We start from the raw sequence: 16,259 nt of genomic DNA on the forward strand, positions 1-16,259 counted from the left end.
TGAGCATAGATATTGCTAATTCTCCTTGCTTGAGGCAAAAAGAGATGATCCATATTGATGATTTCCATGTGAGGCGAAAGCTATAGATGTCAGTAGACTAGTACAGAGAAGGAAATAATCCATCCGGTCCGACCCCAGAAATTGCAGATCCTAGCTAGTCCAGGAAGTAAGCTCACCAGAGGGCATGAAGCGTGGAAAGTGGCAGTATCAAAGAAAAAAGGTGCTGCCTTGTGCTTCGCCAGCCTCGTTTATACGTTGTCCTGTCTGCTGCGGTGTCCAAGCTGAAGGATCATGGCAATCGGGCGAAGTCAAGCCAAGCCGAGGCAGGACACAACTTCCTGGAGGCGGAGGCCCGGAGATCCCCTGAGTCACGGGGTGTGGCGCATGCTTTAACATTGTGCTTGCCTAATGGGGTAGACGTGGATGTGGCGCATGTGCTTAGTAAGACATTCAGCTTGTCCGAACTTGGAAATATCCACGGAATTCTCAGGCCAACATGATGTATAGTGTCGATTCTAGGAGAATATTAATATTCATCTCTATGTCTATTTCAATTCCAACTTCTTTATTCATCCTAGTAGCTGTATTACTTTGATTTCAACTTATTTGACCCTTATATTCTAAATCTCCCTGGAATGGCCGGTGGCGGAATCGCCGAATTCCCGGTGGATCAGGGATGGGCAGTGCCGGATGATGCTGTCCGCTGCGCCTCAACCGTCTTCGTTTGCGCATTTCTGGGGGGATGAGTTTATTTTGCAAAGACAGATAAATAACTCGGTTTGATCCTCTTTCTTCTTCAACTTCCAAGCATATCAAAGCATATCAACCCATCCGGCAATCCCATTGATCTTTATCTTTCTCTCCTGATCCATCTCTCTCCACCTCTTTCCACCGCTCTCCCATTTCAACCCAACTTCAACTTCCTCCAACCAACTTCTCTCAACACACATCAAATGAACAAAATGGCCGAATCTGCATCCCCACCGCGCTCGCTGCCTTCTTCTCCCTCATTTAGCGCCCACCGCTTATCTCGCTCATCTCGACCTTCTCTCTCCATCGACCTCTCCAGCCTCCCCCCGCTCACGCAGCCTACACCTCCCACCAACACCCTCCTGATCACCGACCTGCGTGACCTCATCCTCTTCCAACCCTCATCGCTGGAAGCCATCCGCACCCAGATCAGCGCAGTGGCGCCCCTGAACTCCTTCTCCCCACTCCCCTCGCTCCGCCGCATAATCTGCTCGTTCCACTCCGAGGAGGACGCCATCGCCATCCGCAAGATGCTGGATGGCACCCCACTACTGGGCCGTGACGTCCGGCCCCGGATCTACTTTGGCGAGCCAACCCCGATCTTGAACGGAGACGAGGCGCCCAAGCGTCTGCTCGAGGCCCCGCAGATGGACAAGCTCTTCTTTATCTCGCCGCCGCCCAGCCCGCCGCACGGCTGGGTCATGCGCAACGAGGACCCGCCCAACAAGGAGGTACACGCCCATGATCTGGCTAACGCTCTGGCCATGCTGAAGACCGACCGCACCCAAGTCTCCGAGCCCTGTGGTGGCGTCGATCCCGCCACTCCGGTCTCGATCTCGTCCGACAAGCGCACTGGCAGCTGGCCCGTGGCGGGTTCGCAGCAGCGCAGCCGAAGCAGCACTCTTATCTACCATCCCGAAGAACATGGCCACAGCCCCAACCTACCTGCGGTCATGGTTGAGGATATGAGTCTGGTTGCGGACGATGGTGACATGGATATCGACATGAGTCCCATTGAGATGCCCGTCACGAAGATGCCGCCCAAGACCTCTCGGCCACCTGTCGAGCTGATGGATTAAGTGTGGACTAGAGGGTTGTGTGTATTATGCTGGTGCATTTCTAGCGACTGGTTTTACTTTTCATTTTTGCTTGTGTGTGCATAGATCATCCATGATTTGTGGCATGCTATCATCTGAATGGCGTTGGGGAAAGCATTGGTTTGGATCTGGGACGACTGCCTTGTCTATGAAGAGATTATGGATAATAATATCATACTCCTTACATATCTGTCTTGATATCTGTTGATCAGTTTAGGTAGAAATTAATAAGAAAGAAAAGAAAACAACAACAACAACATCTACACATCCACACATCTAGACAGGTAGAAGAGGCTAAGGAAGGTCAAGAGCAATCAATGACTTCGGAGTCTACCTCAACAGACCACATCCACCGGACCATCTAGGAGTCATGTGATACCACTATATTTGCAGACATCCATAGATTGTCTTGAAAAGACATTGTATTAACCTGAAATAGACCATCTTGAAATAGATCTATTTTCCCCTTTGGTATAGAAAAAGTTTGAATAGAAGAAGCTGGTTTTAGCTACGCGAAGAGAAGCTAAAGAAAGCACAGTCACCTGACAAACCCTGAAATAGACAGCATCCTGAAATAGAATCTCTTTGAAACATCCCACCGAGCGATTTCGGCCGACGGAATGCAACGGCTGTGACTCTGTTCGACTCAAATGGGATTCAAGGCATCGGCAGGTTCCTTGTCTTGCAACAGGACAATGATGGACAATGGCTTTCACTCTGACACGACGCAGTCTTTGTGTCGATGATCGAGAACAGTCCCATTGTGAATACACAAAGACCAAGACCAGACCCATGTTCTTTGACACTGCATCGATCTCGATCTTTGTTCGGGTCTATTTCTGGACTATGGCCAAGCCAGGGACCTTGAATATAAAAGGGAGTGACTCGGGAGGCATGGATTCAACTCAACATCCACTCGAGCACAATACAACGTGCTCGCAGCCTTCTCTCTCAATCTATCCCCCATTCCTCTTACCCAAAAAGCCACTGATTCAATCACAACCAACAACATGCCTCCAACACCAGCCGAAAACCAAGCCCTACAGAGAAGTACCTTCCAAACAACCATCTACCTCTCAGAGCCCTACACCGGAAGCAATCTAATCCCCGCCTCGAACACAGACAGAACCAAGACCGCAACGCTAACCCCACTAACGGTGCACAGAGACCGGTCTACTACTACCCACCAGCACCAGCTCCTGCCACTGAGCACGCACCCGGCCCTGAACAGACTCTACGTCCCCAGCAAGCCTTCCTCTGATGCAAACAAAGAGACTACAAACAACAGCGACAGCACCCCAGCATCGAGGTACAGCAACCAGATAAACAAGAGCAAGAGCAAGAAAGGACCCGCCGAGTCCACGAAATGGGTAGGCATGGCCCTCACCCCCGGGCAGCGGTGGCTCACTGCAGAAGACTTTATCGAGGCGCTGGATCAGTCGATTGAGACGCTGGGGCAGAGTTTCATGATAGATCGGCCGGAGCAGAGCCCCGTGCCCTGTGCATTTCTGATGGAGATTCGGGGCGTGTTTCGGGATCGGTTGGATGTGCTGGCTTCGGCTCAGAGGCATGTTGATTTGTTGGAGCAGCTGATTCGGAGTGAGGTTATTGTTCTGGGGGATGGGGTGCTGTTGAGTTGAAAGGGTATATAAATAGATAGGGGTAAGAATTGCTATCTAGATAGATGTCAGCATCATTGTGTTTTGAATCGATAGTTGAGTTTATGATCCCATTTTGAGAATCGATCTTTGTCATAATGCTATACCTAATGTGGTTCGCATGGTACATCCACAGATCTAGCAACGTATAGGTACATAAGTAACCTAGAAGCATCGTGAAACTAAAGCTTTTGTAGTATGGACAGAACAACCTCTCAAGACCCCGGACATCATCAGCAGGTGGCGTAGTATCACAAAAATGAAAAACTCCAGATTCGCCGCCTAAATCGCCAGAGAAGCAAGTGAAAAAAGAACAAAAAAAAAAACAACTCCGGTCCACATGCTCGAGCTAGTTTGCCGCTTGCGCGCATCTGCGCATCTCCCTAAAATCCATAGGTGCTCTGTCCATACGGGGTAGCCCCGTACGGAGTCTGGGCACTAGCACCCCAGGCACTGGCGGCACCGCCCCCGTACGTGGTCAGGTTGCCGTCGATTCCCTCGGGAGGCTCGTAGGCGTCCGGGTCCCCGGCACCCATCATCTCCGCATCCTCGGGGCCCGGGGCGTGGCCATCCTCGCCTTCACCGGAAAGCACCGAGACCGTGGTGGCCAGCTTGCGTTGGAGCGCGACAATGCCCTGTTGGATGATCATATCGGGCTCCAAATTCCCGATGCTCTCCACATCAAAGTAGAAGGCGTTGGGTTCGGCGTCATAGTTAAACGGCTGGTCTGGGTTGACTGCGGTCTCCCACGCAGCATTTTCAGAGGCGGGCCTGCATCGATGAGCCATTAGTACGATAATCAAGAAAAGAAATACCACCAACACAGAACACAGATTACCCACCATTCCTTGGCTGGATCCTGCTCGTACCAGTAATCCACATGGCGCAGGTTGTTGTGCGGGTCGTACTCGAAGCCCACGGCGGCTGTGGGCGCCCACTTGGCGTGTTCCTTGGCTGTCCCCTTCTTCGCCAGACAGGTCATCTTAATCTCCTGCCCACGGCGCAGCTTGCAGATCAAGGGACCCTTGTTATCGGGATCCGTAATGACCGGGTCCCCAATAGTCTCGTTCATGCGCTCCCCGACAACAACAAGGTCTCGAGCATAGACCGGCATAATACCACTCCCACAGCGAGCATGAAGCGACAGGGTCACGCTGCATCGCACACAGTGGTCCTCGCAGTCGCAATCGCGCGTGTATTCGAGGTCCTGGTCGCAGTTATACGAGTTGAGCGGGACCATGCCCAGGCGATGGGCAAGCATTTCATCAGGGAGCACGGAGGTGTTGCTTTCGATCTCGATCAGGTCCAGCGCAACTGTCGGCACCTCGGCCAGCATGGTTCGGCGCAGCGAATTGGCGAAGGCGAGATCGACTGCGCCGAGTCGGAAGTCGACGCGGTAGGGTTCCGCCTGGATCATTTGGTCAGATGCTTGTCTCTGTGCCCTCTTCCTCACCTCCCATTCTCAGTGGACCAAACTTACTTCACGAACGGTGACTTGAGGCCCCGTGGGCTCCAGATCCATTTCGTAGTCCATTATGTGCAGTGCGGGGCAGCGCTGGTCACCGCCGTTTTGAGTGACAGGCCTATTGTGTCATACGAAGGGAAATAAAAGGATCGAAGAATGACAAAAGCGGGCGATACAGCGGGAGAAGGAGGTGAAGGGCACGCGGATTTGCTCATCGGAGCTTTTGACGCTTTTCCTAATCGGAACATCGCGGGCGGTGAACCAGACACACCACTCTGTCACATTTTGTATTTTCAATGCCTTACGACTTGCATTTACAATGATCAAAAAAGTATTTTGGAGGCTGGAAATGTGGCTCAGATTGATATTTCAAATGAGCAGAGGGGGAAGCTGGTCTACAGGCATAGACAGTGCACTCTTGTCGGCTCAGACAGACCAGTCAGGTAGAAATATCTGGCCACATCAGATTCCCAGTAATCCTCCACTTGGCTAGTTAATAGCGCTTGGTTCAGACAAGCTGTCTAAGGAGGAGAGTCAACAGCAAGAAAGCAACAAAACACATTCGAGCAGACGGGTAAAACAGCAGCCCGACTGCGACAGAAAGATGCAAAAGGGTGAAGCCCGAGTCGACAGCATCAAGCAAGACAGCCACCCTCATTTTTTTGGTCGGTCATCTCAAGTCATCACCGGGATGGGTTGACGCCGTTCCCGGAATCAAAATGTACGAAACAGTGTATCAGAATAGAAGGTAAATTCAATATATACCAGAGCGGTGGTCACCGCATCAGCGAGCTGCGCTTCAAGGCTTCTAGTAGCTCGGGTCGGTTGGCAAGTGCTGTGGCAGCTTGGGTGTAGCTGCACCATTGCCGTTGTCGCTTGTGCATCTCGGGCCATTCGGTCTCCTCGCGATCAACGACGGCCTCGAAGAAATGGTACGAGGCCTTGGGCGCTTGCGCCGTCAGAAGTGTTGTCGGTCGCATGTCGGGGATCAGCCCCAGATCTTTCTCCACGGTGCAGATGACACCGGCTTCTTCCCAGGCTTCTCGACAGGCGGCTTGTTGGGCGGTTTGTTCATCGAGCTCCCATCCACCTTTGGGTAGCACCCACCCTCCGGGTCCCGCGGACTGGATCATCAGGACTCTGGTCTTGTCGACGGACAGAGGAACCACGCCAGCGACGAGTCGTTCACCTTTCGCACCGTATCCTATGGAGAATTTCACGTTAGACGGTCTCCCAGAAAAAGGAATGGGAGGGGCCGATCGCCCCACGCGGAGAGGTAGATCAGGAAAGAACTCACGTTGGTTTTTTCGCCCTACGCGGGACTCCATTGTCCGGATTTGGGCCATTGTAAGAGGGGTTCAATTCGAAATGCCCAATTCGACTTCCGAAATAGTGCCCGGGCGGTGATTCCGGAACTCAAAAAAGAGGGGAAAGAGAAGAGAGAGAAAAGAAAAAAGAATGGAAGGACCTGTGTCGCGGATAGTACAGGGAGAGAGAAATTCAGGCCAGGCGATTGACGGCGCTCAGCTCACGCCTCCCACGGAGCCTGAAGGTCTCGGGGGAAGAGTCTTGCAATGAGTACAACGGTGGGCGGTCGGGGAAAGGAATTTTTTTTTTCCGGGGGCGAAGCGGATCTCGGGGACTTCAATCAAGTATTCCCATTCAAACCCGTAGACGGGAGGGGATGAGGAGGAGGACAAAGAGGCATGATCGTCAGGAAAATATCAGAAGAAAGAGAGAGGGAGGAAGAGAGAGAGAGAGAACTACATGAATGAGGACTGGATGCGAAGAGTGGGAATGGAGGGGCACTGGTAACGCACGGGTCCTGGGGAACTGACTAATGGGGTATTTACCATACACTGAGCTTTGTGTACTTTTTTTTTTATTTTTATTTTTATTTTTTGTTATAGATCTTTGAGATGATTCTGATGGCTCAATTGTCTTGATTGTAACTTTGTGTTCTCATGAATCTATGACTATCATCCTCCTTTGACCGTTGAAACCATTGAGACACTCCATAGATGGTCATGTGACAATTCAGATCCTCTCATAGACCGATCCATGGATATAACAAGGGACGCATGTTTCAGTCGATGAGGCAGGAAACCAGGGAAAGCAAATTTAGGCCTGTCTCAGACTAATCTCTAGCTTCTGATCGCCCTTGTCAAGTGGGAAGTTCTCGGGTAATCTGGTGTGGCCCTAACGGATTGCCTGGTACCGAGGAAAATCGGAATTCAACTCGAACTAGGAATGAGATCCTTGGCCGATCGGGGCAATTTGGCACGGGCATTGGAGCTAAGAATAGTTATATCGTGAACCTCAATGTGAGAGGTATACAGTCAAGATCCAAGCTATCAACTATAGATCCAAGTAGAGCCTGAGGTATAAAAAAGCGTAATACAACCCCGCCGAAATTCAGCCAACGTGCCCTTTCTCTTTTCCACCCCTTTGCAACCATCCTGCGCAACACACCATTCTCTCTCGATCCACTTGGTCGTGTTGGTTGCTGCACCTCGCATCCTGGGATTTCCCCTCGTCCCGTCGGGGCCGCCCTTTCAGTCGTCTTGAAACCCGAAATGCAACCCGTTGACGCCGAACGCGCGCGACAGCTGTCGCTCTTTCGGCCGCTAGGTACGTCCCACTAGCATGCAGGGAACCACTGACGTAGACTTCCCGCACCCCGTGGCACGTCTACTGGTTCTCGTGGCTGCAGCTTAGGGAATCTTGGCGAGGGGCAAATATCAACTTGCTGCAAGCTTGAGGATCTTCAACCCCCTCTCTCTCTCACTACGTAGACACTAACATCATAGTGACTAGGGTATCAGCGCAACTCTTGCGGGTACTGTAAATCCGATGATGGAAGTCAGTATTTTCCCCACCTCACACTGACTGGACTGGGACATGTTGACACGTCAGTTCTAGGTGCATCATATTTCACCAGCTCCGTGGCTGTGCGACCAGAACACTATGAGGAGCTTGTCAACCGGGGTTGGAGACGGTATGCTTCCTGTGGGCTTCCTTCTTTCAGTGCCCAACTATACTAACTCCATACTAGGTCGGGCACGCTCTACTACAAGCAGAACCTGCAACGGTCCTGCTGCCCCCATTACACGCTGAGACTGGAAGCATCTGCTTTCCAGCCCCGCCGTGACCAGCGCAAGGCCGTCAATCGCTGGAATAAATTCATTTTAGGCCCAGCATACATGCGCAAAGCTGCCCGGCTCTGCCCACGATCGCGCGAGTGAGTTGTTTGCGCTTGTTTGCGGCGAAGAGAACTTGCTGATCGATGGACAGAGAAAAGAAACATCGCAAGTGTCATTTCAATCTTCGGTCTGCTGTCCACGAGTCCGAGTACAGTAACGTCAAACGCCCCATTGACCCTGCGACCAAACGCCCGTTGGAACCAGCGCACCGCTTCGAGGTCAACATTGAAGGTGACTCGGTCTCCCAGGCCAAGTTTGAACTTTTCGTCAAGTACCAAACCACAATTCATCGAGAGGATGTCTCCCGTTGGAAGGTCAAAGACTTCCAGCGGTTTCTGTGCTCAGGCATCAAGCGGTCTCCTGCTTCGCTGACCAAGTCGAATGCCTTGGAGAAGAAACTTGGTTCATGGCACCAGTGCTATCGCCTCGATGGAAAGCTCATTGCGGTGGCCGTTCTGGACTTGATGCCAAGTGGTGTGAGCTCTGTCTACGTATTGTGAGTGCAATTCAAAGGGGTTCTGGAATGGCGTGACTGATTGTACCTCGTTTTAGCTATGATCCTGAATACGAGCAGTGGGAATTTGGGAAACTGAGCGCCTTGCGCGAGGTTGCGTTCTCGCTTGAGAATGACTATCCCTACTACTACATGGGTTTGTCTTGGATGAAGCATGACGGTCCTGGGATGTGTCTGACCATTGAATATAGGATACTACATCCACTCCTGTCAGAAGATGCGCTACAAAGCCAATTACAAGCCGCAGTATATCCTCGGTAAGCAAATGATGAGTTCTCTTTGTTTGACAAGAATCTCTATGTCCAGCTATCTGACCCTGCTTTCCAACCAAGACCCCGAATCCAATACCTGGGACCCATTGGACGGCGAACTCGCTCAGAAACTGGACACCCGACCCTATGTTTCCCTCTCGCGTGACCAATCCTCAACCGCTGCTACCGAGTCGTCCACAAACCCTCCATTCGAGCCCGACGTGAACGAAGAGGAGCTTTCATTGTTCGACATCCACATGCCTGGAGTCCTAACTCTGGACGAAGTGAAAGCTCTAGATCTGGATCATTGGCACTTGCTGTTTCACGGGACATTTGTGGAGATGATAGTACGTAACTCGCACCTCTCACCCATAGAGTACATGCTTCATTCTTTTGAAAAGGGCCTCTGGTGTTGACTCTCTAGGATCTCGTCGGTTGGGAGGATATGCGTTTCGATAGTCCGCAATCCGTCAAGGGCATTATTGCCGAGCTGGCAGCTGTTCTGGGGCCGAGGCTCGTCCGAGATAGCGCCGTTGTGCTGTTTGATTGAAAAGAAACTTCCACGAAGCAAGGCGTCGATGGCTGACCGCCGGAAAGGGCTTTGAACTATGACGACATAAGCGCCAGCAGGGTCAGCATTATTAGAACCCACCAGAGATTGTCGACAAAGCATACACGGACTGGAAACCAGAGCATGTTCTTGCCGTGCTTTTATGTAACTTTTCACCTATTTATAAAATGCGATAGCTCTCTTAACAAACAGAATACACTACGCGGCCAAAAGTCTGTATACACTCTATAATTCAGATTTACCCTACTATATTAAAAACCGAATAACTCTCCTAATATTAAATACTAGAACTTTATACTAAATACACTAAAAAAATGAGATTAATATCTAGTATACTAACCCTTCGTTGCGCGTATAGCAGCAAGCCTACGCGGTATAGACCAAATTAGGCTATTATTAGCGTTTTGATCAAGCTGATCCTAAGCGTCGTATATAGCCTTTTTGAATAGCTCCTAATCTAATTTAGATCTGCCATCACCTAGGTAAGGGTATAATTAAAGGATTTCAAGCTTCAAAAGCCGCTATACTAGTTCGATAGGGTTAAGATTAAGCGAATAAGGAGGCTAGTTTATTACCTAAATTCTATAATTTTCGAACTACTCTTATAAGATATTAGCTATATAGATTATCGTATTATTTCACTAGGATATTATACCTAGTTTATAAACTAGCAAAAGACCCTGTTTAAGAGTATTAAAGTAGGAGTTCGTAGTATAACCTTACTGAGATATATTTTTATTCGGCTACTAATCTAGATTCTAGCCTAAACTATCTATAAAATATCTTTTCTATAAATAATAAGATTTATAATCGCTTCAATAAGTCTCGGAAATAAATTAAAAAATAAATTAGATCTTAGAATTCGATTTTTGGACAAATGGCGCTACAGCTTGCGAAGATGGTCTACGCCCATGATATGGAGCTCTTGGATCAGGACCTGGACTGGATCAACACGTGCAAGATGCACTTTTTGTGGTGGAAGCCTGAGTTGAATGTGCGGTTCATTCCTCGGGACGTTTGAGCATTATCAAGCTTTTAGGGTTGAGGGATCTTTGGGAGTAAACTTGATCTTAAAAAAAAAGAATAACTAACTTAACAAAGGGAAAAATATGGAAGTAGAATTGATGCAGATTGTAGACGATTTAAGAGATTTTCCCCTGCCCTTCCAAGTAAGAAAAGTCCAACAACTTTCATATGTTGTTATAATATACGCATGGATGAGGCTCTTGTAAAGCCGTTGACAGTCCCCACGTCGTCTCTACCTCAAACCTCCCAATTGACAGCTTAAATGTGACGAACATTCAAGGATGCAAGACCTACCTGAGTAAATCCTCAGGGATGCTAGAGCAAAGGTAATGCGGACGCAGTCCGTGAAAATGAAGTCTTTGGTCTGTTCAAACAATTTTGCCATATTGAGCCAAAGGATGCACATAATTCTATTTTCCTCTTGAAACATCCATCATGACTGAGAACATAACAGTTTAAGCTTGAGTCCCACCAATTACCATGCTGCCTACATAGATATAGCCTGTGGGTTCCGACAGTCATGACTTGCAGGATGGCTCCGGACACCGCATCCAGTATTCTAGCCGCCATAAGGTAAAAAAATGAACATCGTTCGGCTGCGACAGACCCCAGATACCTACATAGAGGACTGTGAATGCCAATTCCAGTTCATTGAAATCCACTATTGCCGTATGGATCTGCCTTCCTACCCGGCACGGGTAGAATATTAATTAGCGAATCTTCTATCTAGAAGATGTCTTGATGTCTGTATCTATATCTATATCCCTTTGTCTCATAACCGACGAATCAGCCTAAGTTGATTCCCATAAAATACCACATACATGGATTAATTTGGCCGCGACATCCAACGAATTTCCACATGTTCACTATCTCCTCAATCACAGTGGGAACTGGCTTGAGGCTATTCGATTCTTGCTTCGGCAGGGTGCGAAGCGGGAGCTGGACGATCTAAAAGGGCTGACTGCCAGAGAGACAGCTTTGAAGTATGGACATGCAGAGAGAGAGAGAGAGAGTGCGCGTCTGCAAGGGAAGGGGTGGAGGAACTTGGATGGCCTATAAGTAGATCCGATCTGACTGGTGGTATGTGCTGCGATTTGGGGCTATTCAGCATGGGTTGTATATTTCCTTCCTTTTCATTCCTTCGTTGTATTCCTTTCTTCCTTCCTTCCTTCCTTTCTTTTTTTAACCCCCCCCCCCCCTCCGAGAATCTGTACGAGAATCTATACTAGGTGAGACGCTTGTTCAGACTGATCATGATAGATCCACACATCCTTCGTTGCTCTTTGGCTGTGCTGTAGATGGAGAAATTGACTCAGTTATAAGACTTTATTTATGCAGACACAGATAATAGTGGTCTCCATTGCCACACAAGCAGCAAGCAGAACAGACTACTGTCCAACACACGCATAACATTCCACAACTACGAGAAAAGAGTTTTAGCAAGCCCGGATGTGCATTGAGCTAACCATAACAAGATCTAGAATGCTCATGGTATCGACCACATACATCAGAAAACAATAAAACAAGCCCCCAGAAACAATAAATCATGCTCAGCATAATGAATAGGCCAGAAACAACTCCGGTGCCTGGTCAAAGATCCTCCCGTGCCTGCAACAGTAGAGCCAACCCGCAATAGAACTCCTCTTGGCGCGAAAAGGAAAAGAGAGAAAAAGAGGAAAGAGAAAACACAGAAAGATGCTTTTCAAAGATAGGACATGTCAGAATGGGATATGTACGGCTCGGAAGAGAAAGAAATGGGGGGTATCTAGGAATTTCAGAGACGAGCAAGAAGTGGTGGAAAGCAAGAGGATGTCAAAATCGAGTCTGGAGGTCAACTCCAGGACTGAAAACGGGGCGTGCTGCTATGAGGCCGGGGGGATGGTTGAAGGTTGTCCAGCAATAAACTGTGGGCGATAAGTCACGAAAGCATCGTGTTTCTTTCAATCCTCCCAGATGGTTTCCAGGTCGAGATCCTGTCGCCGTTCGGCGCCACAGACACTCCATCGCTTGCGCTTGTCGCTTCGGGGTCCGTAAATGCCCGACACCCCACGCATGGTGTTGAATGAACTCGACGGGCTAGACACATCCGAAGCCCCGCGTCGTCGGTTCGCGTTGCTGGCCGCATCGGCTGCATCAGCCGCGGCCTTTAATTCAGCGATGCGATCTTCTTCCACCTCTTCGGCCTCGGCGTCTGGGATATCGGGAATGGTTTCCAGAGAAGAAATGCTGGGGCTGCGAGAGCGGAGACTCGTCGGAGTGGAGGGGACGGATGAGGCCGACGAGGCCGAATGGACCGGGTAGGCCTCGTTGTACTTGGAGCCGAGCATGGGGGAAGAATGCAGGGAGGGCGGACTATTGACGGGATTCTGGTGAAGGGGGAAGTCGGGCGCAGGCGCCCGGCGCGGGGGAGCGTCTGCGGCATCATGATCGGCGAGGAGGAGCCAGGTTGCGACGGCACGGGCGACCTGGGGGCTGTTTCGAGTTCGGCGGTCTCAGAAATGGTCTCGGAGATGTTGAGCGAGCTCATTCGGGTTTCGAGGTGATCGTCGACGCGCATCTGCAGGGGCAAGTGTCGTTTCGCGCTTTCGACTGGCGACCCGCCGCGGCCATTCACAAAGATATACCGGCCCCGGGAGTCCAGCCCTGGAGACGAGTAGGCGCGCGTCATCGAAGGCATGCCGGGGATTCCCGCCAGTGAGCGCGAGCGAAGATGCGATCGGGTCAAAGGAGATCGAGTCCGCGAAAGTGCCGGTGGTTCGGGGGAGAGCGATAAAGTGATCATGACGTCCTCCTTTCCCACCTTCTCTGGGGTTGTTCCGGAGTTTACCCCGGGTTCGCGCGAGTCGGAGGGAGGGGAGCGCCTGGGTTCAGATCGTTGCGACCCATCCATGGCTGCGATCAACGGTGGAAAGGAAGAAGTACAAAGAAGGGGGGGTGTTAACCCGGTAGCATCGTGAAGCCGAGAAAGATAAGAAGAAACCCTTGGACCGGCCAAGCGAGCATCCACATCCACGGGTTGAGGGAAGCGGAAGTGTCGGGGAGAAGAAATGGTGAGGTCAGGGAGAGGAAAAGGTTGACACGGGCTCCACTTGACATTTGCACGATGTCTTTGTATGTGAGTCTTGTATTTTTCTATTCTTCTACTTCTCTTTCTTTCCCTTTCTCATACTTTTTAATTCGAGTAGTCTAGACCCAGCTGAGCTGCAAGTCGTACATATCTCCTATTATTGGGCCTGCATGGATGGGAGTATATTTCCACTCACCTCCAGTCAGACCTTGACTCGATAGACTCGATATACTCGATATATTACTCGGCAAACATACTACATTTCATTTGGTACAACTCATGTCCATAGGATATTAAACACACAATACAATAGAGAACAGAAAACAGACGAAGGATATCACTGGGTCTGCGGGTGCTCGTCCTTGCACTTGTTGGCCACGTCCTTCCGCACATACGTCTCGCGCACAGGATCACCTTCGTTCTTGAAAACCACCCACTCGCCGATGCCATAATCTTCTGGGGCTTTGCGGATTCCTCTGCCACCCCCGCCAACGATGACATTACCCGGCCGGTAGTTGGGATCCGCTTGCATACGGCGAATGGCCGAGACGTGGATCTCGGCGTCCAGGGGTACATCGCGCACTTCACCACGCGGCAGCGGCCAGCTGATGGGCTTCCACGAGCCGTCGGACTGCAGATCCATACGGCGGAAGGGCAGCCACTCCATGATGCGCCACGAGATCACCGACATTGACGGGATGCCCTGGTTGAACTCCAGGCAGTCGTGCAGCAGGCCCTTGGTGCTGGATGTGTGCAGCGCGTGCCAGAAGTCGCGGCTCGCCGCCGACCGTTCCTTTTCGTTGGGCATCGTGCGGAAGGCGTCAGGATCATTCCCGTGGCCGTCGCGGCACTGACTCGGCCGTCGCAGCTCCATCTCCTGGATGGGCGTGTAATCGCCGTCAAACTCCTCCAGACACTGGAACTGCTTCATCTTGCGCTCGTCCAGCTCCAGCCCGGCCTTTTGTGCTTCCTGCACCATCCACACCAGCGGCGCGTGGCTGAGTGCCCACAGCTCGCCGCTGGCCAGCTTCCACCCTCCACCAATGTCTGCGTGGCAACCTGGGAACCACATCTCGTGGATGTCTTGGTCCTCCTCGTCATCATCCTCCCCGTTGTGGCTAGGCACTTGGATGGACATCCCACCGGACTGCCCACTGCGCACAGACGCGAGATCTTCCGTCGACTGAGTTGGTTTCGGCACAGCCAGACTCATCCGTCGGGGAGAGGGCGCACGGTACCGATTGCCGCGATCAAGGCCAAAGTTGCTCTCGCTTCCCTGATGAGACGAGCCATGCGGGGTGCGGTAGTGCGACTCGCCGTTGGCGGGGCCCCATGCTGGGGTTTGGAAGTTCGGATCCGGTTGTTCAACGGACTTCTCATCGGCGTCGTCATTCAGGCGAATGGCCGGGACACTGTCTGGATGTTCCTCCCTGTGGTCGTTGGAGTGGAGATGCAGATGGTGGTTGGCATCTAGATGACGCGCCAGGTGTTGTTCAAGATGCTGGCGGGGGTGAGGCCGGTGTCGATGCTTGTGGCGCTTGTGTTCCTTCGGCCGTTGGCCCGAGATCAAGTCCTGGCGGAACTTGGCGCGGCGCTCGTCGATACCCACAGCGTGCCGGATCACCTTGGCGGAACTGCGCGCCGTATAGGGGAACTTGCTGCGCTGCATCCAGGCCGACTCGAAGCGCGGCACACTGTTGACGGTGTCGAAAAGACCCATGAATCGGATGCGCGAGGTCGGCCGGCTGAAGGTCTCGCGGAATGCCTTCATATACTCGAAGAGCTTCTTCTTCTCGGCGCGCTCCTCCTCCGTGTCGCCCGTTCGCTGCTGCCACTTGGCGAACGTCTTCCACGCGAATCGGATCAGTTCCTCATTACCGGCTTCGAGCAGCCCGATATAATCCAGCATCTCTGCCAGAAACCGTGCGATGTATGAGCCGCGACTGAATCCAATGAAGTAGATCTCGTCGCCCGGTGAATAGTATCGCATCAGGAACTTGTACCCGCCCATCACATGCTCGTCAAACGAGGATCCGATCGCCGAGTCCTTGGCCTTTTGGTACGCCGACTTGATGCGCTGGATGCGCCCATGGCTGGACAGCGACCTGGAGGTCACATAGGTGCCAATCCCGGGCTGGTAGTAATGGTACTGGTGACTCTTACTGCGATCCAGCATCTGGGATTTGTCAGTATTTCCATGCTACTCTTAAGGTCTGTCCTACTTACGCGAAAGATCTTGAGTACATTGCTGTCGGACTCATCGCCCGCGAATTTGTTACCGGTGCCGTCGAAGCAAAGCACGAACTGCTTCGGAAAGGGAGATGGCGAGGGCCCCAGGCCGTGCGCCATGATTATGCTCAATTCAATTCGATTTGAACACTTCAAAAAAAGAAAGAAATCGCCCTGGACGAATAGGGGAAAAAAGACAACAGGGATATAATCACCGTGCAGCGCGACAAGTGAGCACTATATACCGGGCTAAAAATAATCGCGCGAAAGCAAGAGATTTGCAGTCAGCTCCCCGACACACGCGAATGGCCCGAACCAACAGCCGGAGGGGGATTTGGCAGGATAAGAATGCCCGGAATGTGCCACCCACCGGAGTCGATCGCTGCAGCTCTTTGCAAGATACGTCAAGCTGGAGCGGGCAGGCCAAG

The 16,259-nt window shown here is 51.2% G+C and overlaps 7 protein-coding genes across 7 annotated transcripts; 3 read left to right on the forward strand and 4 right to left on the reverse strand.

Annotated features, from left to right (window-relative positions):
* Positions 1-962: 962 nt before the first annotated feature.
* cbpA (putative calcineurin binding protein) lies at positions 963-1,829 on the forward strand (the record flags this gene model as incomplete). The annotated part of the gene is made up of 1 exon (XM_056653741.1): positions 963-1,829. The coding sequence occupies one exon, from the start codon at positions 963-965 to the stop codon at positions 1,827-1,829; it is 867 nt and encodes a 288-aa protein (XP_056514808.1).
* Positions 1,830-2,857: 1,028 nt separating this feature from the next.
* On the forward strand, positions 2,858-3,487 carry NUU61_003160 (uncharacterized protein; the record flags this gene model as incomplete). Its single annotated transcript, XM_056653742.1, has 1 exon — positions 2,858-3,487. One exon carries the CDS (start codon positions 2,858-2,860, stop codon positions 3,485-3,487), a length of 630 nt encoding a protein of 209 aa, XP_056514809.1.
* Positions 3,488-3,888: 401 nt separating this feature from the next.
* Positions 3,889-5,039, reverse strand: NUU61_003161 (DNA-directed RNA polymerase II core subunit RPB3; the record flags this gene model as incomplete). The annotated part of the gene is made up of 3 exons (XM_056653743.1): positions 3,889-4,276; positions 4,348-4,913; positions 4,986-5,039. The coding sequence occupies 3 exons, from the start codon at positions 5,037-5,039 to the stop codon at positions 3,889-3,891; spliced, it is 1,008 nt and encodes a 335-aa protein (XP_056514810.1).
* Positions 5,040-5,746: 707 nt separating this feature from the next.
* On the reverse strand, positions 5,747-6,316 carry NUU61_003162 (NUDIX hydrolase; the record flags this gene model as incomplete). Its single annotated transcript, XM_056653744.1, has 2 exons — positions 5,747-6,174; positions 6,268-6,316. 2 exons carry the CDS (start codon positions 6,314-6,316, stop codon positions 5,747-5,749), a joined length of 477 nt encoding a protein of 158 aa, XP_056514811.1.
* Positions 6,317-7,546: 1,230 nt separating this feature from the next.
* On the forward strand, positions 7,547-9,488 carry NUU61_003163 (arginyltransferase; the record flags this gene model as incomplete). Its single annotated transcript, XM_056653745.1, has 8 exons — positions 7,547-7,601; positions 7,788-7,968; positions 8,026-8,211; positions 8,265-8,669; positions 8,726-8,823; positions 8,879-8,944; positions 9,020-9,285; positions 9,363-9,488. 8 exons carry the CDS (start codon positions 7,547-7,549, stop codon positions 9,486-9,488), a joined length of 1,383 nt encoding a protein of 460 aa, XP_056514812.1.
* Positions 9,489-12,475: 2,987 nt separating this feature from the next.
* Positions 12,476-13,425, reverse strand: NUU61_003164 (uncharacterized protein; the record flags this gene model as incomplete). The annotated part of the gene is made up of 2 exons (XM_056653746.1): positions 12,476-12,847; positions 12,889-13,425. The coding sequence occupies 2 exons, from the start codon at positions 13,423-13,425 to the stop codon at positions 12,476-12,478; spliced, it is 909 nt and encodes a 302-aa protein (XP_056514813.1).
* Positions 13,426-13,939: 514 nt separating this feature from the next.
* On the reverse strand, positions 13,940-15,951 carry NUU61_003165 (T6SS phospholipase effector Tle1-like catalytic domain-containing protein; the record flags this gene model as incomplete). The annotated part of the gene is made up of 2 exons (XM_056653747.1): positions 13,940-15,778; positions 15,829-15,951. The coding sequence occupies 2 exons, from the start codon at positions 15,949-15,951 to the stop codon at positions 13,940-13,942; spliced, it is 1,962 nt and encodes a 653-aa protein (XP_056514814.1).
* Between the last annotated feature and the right edge of the window lie 308 nt (positions 15,952-16,259).

Source organism: Penicillium alfredii (assembly GCF_028826965.1).
Source record: "Penicillium alfredii strain IBT 34128 chromosome Unknown utg000004l_segment0_segment0, whole genome shotgun sequence".
NCBI lineage: Eukaryota > Fungi > Ascomycota > Eurotiomycetes > Eurotiales > Aspergillaceae > Penicillium > Penicillium alfredii.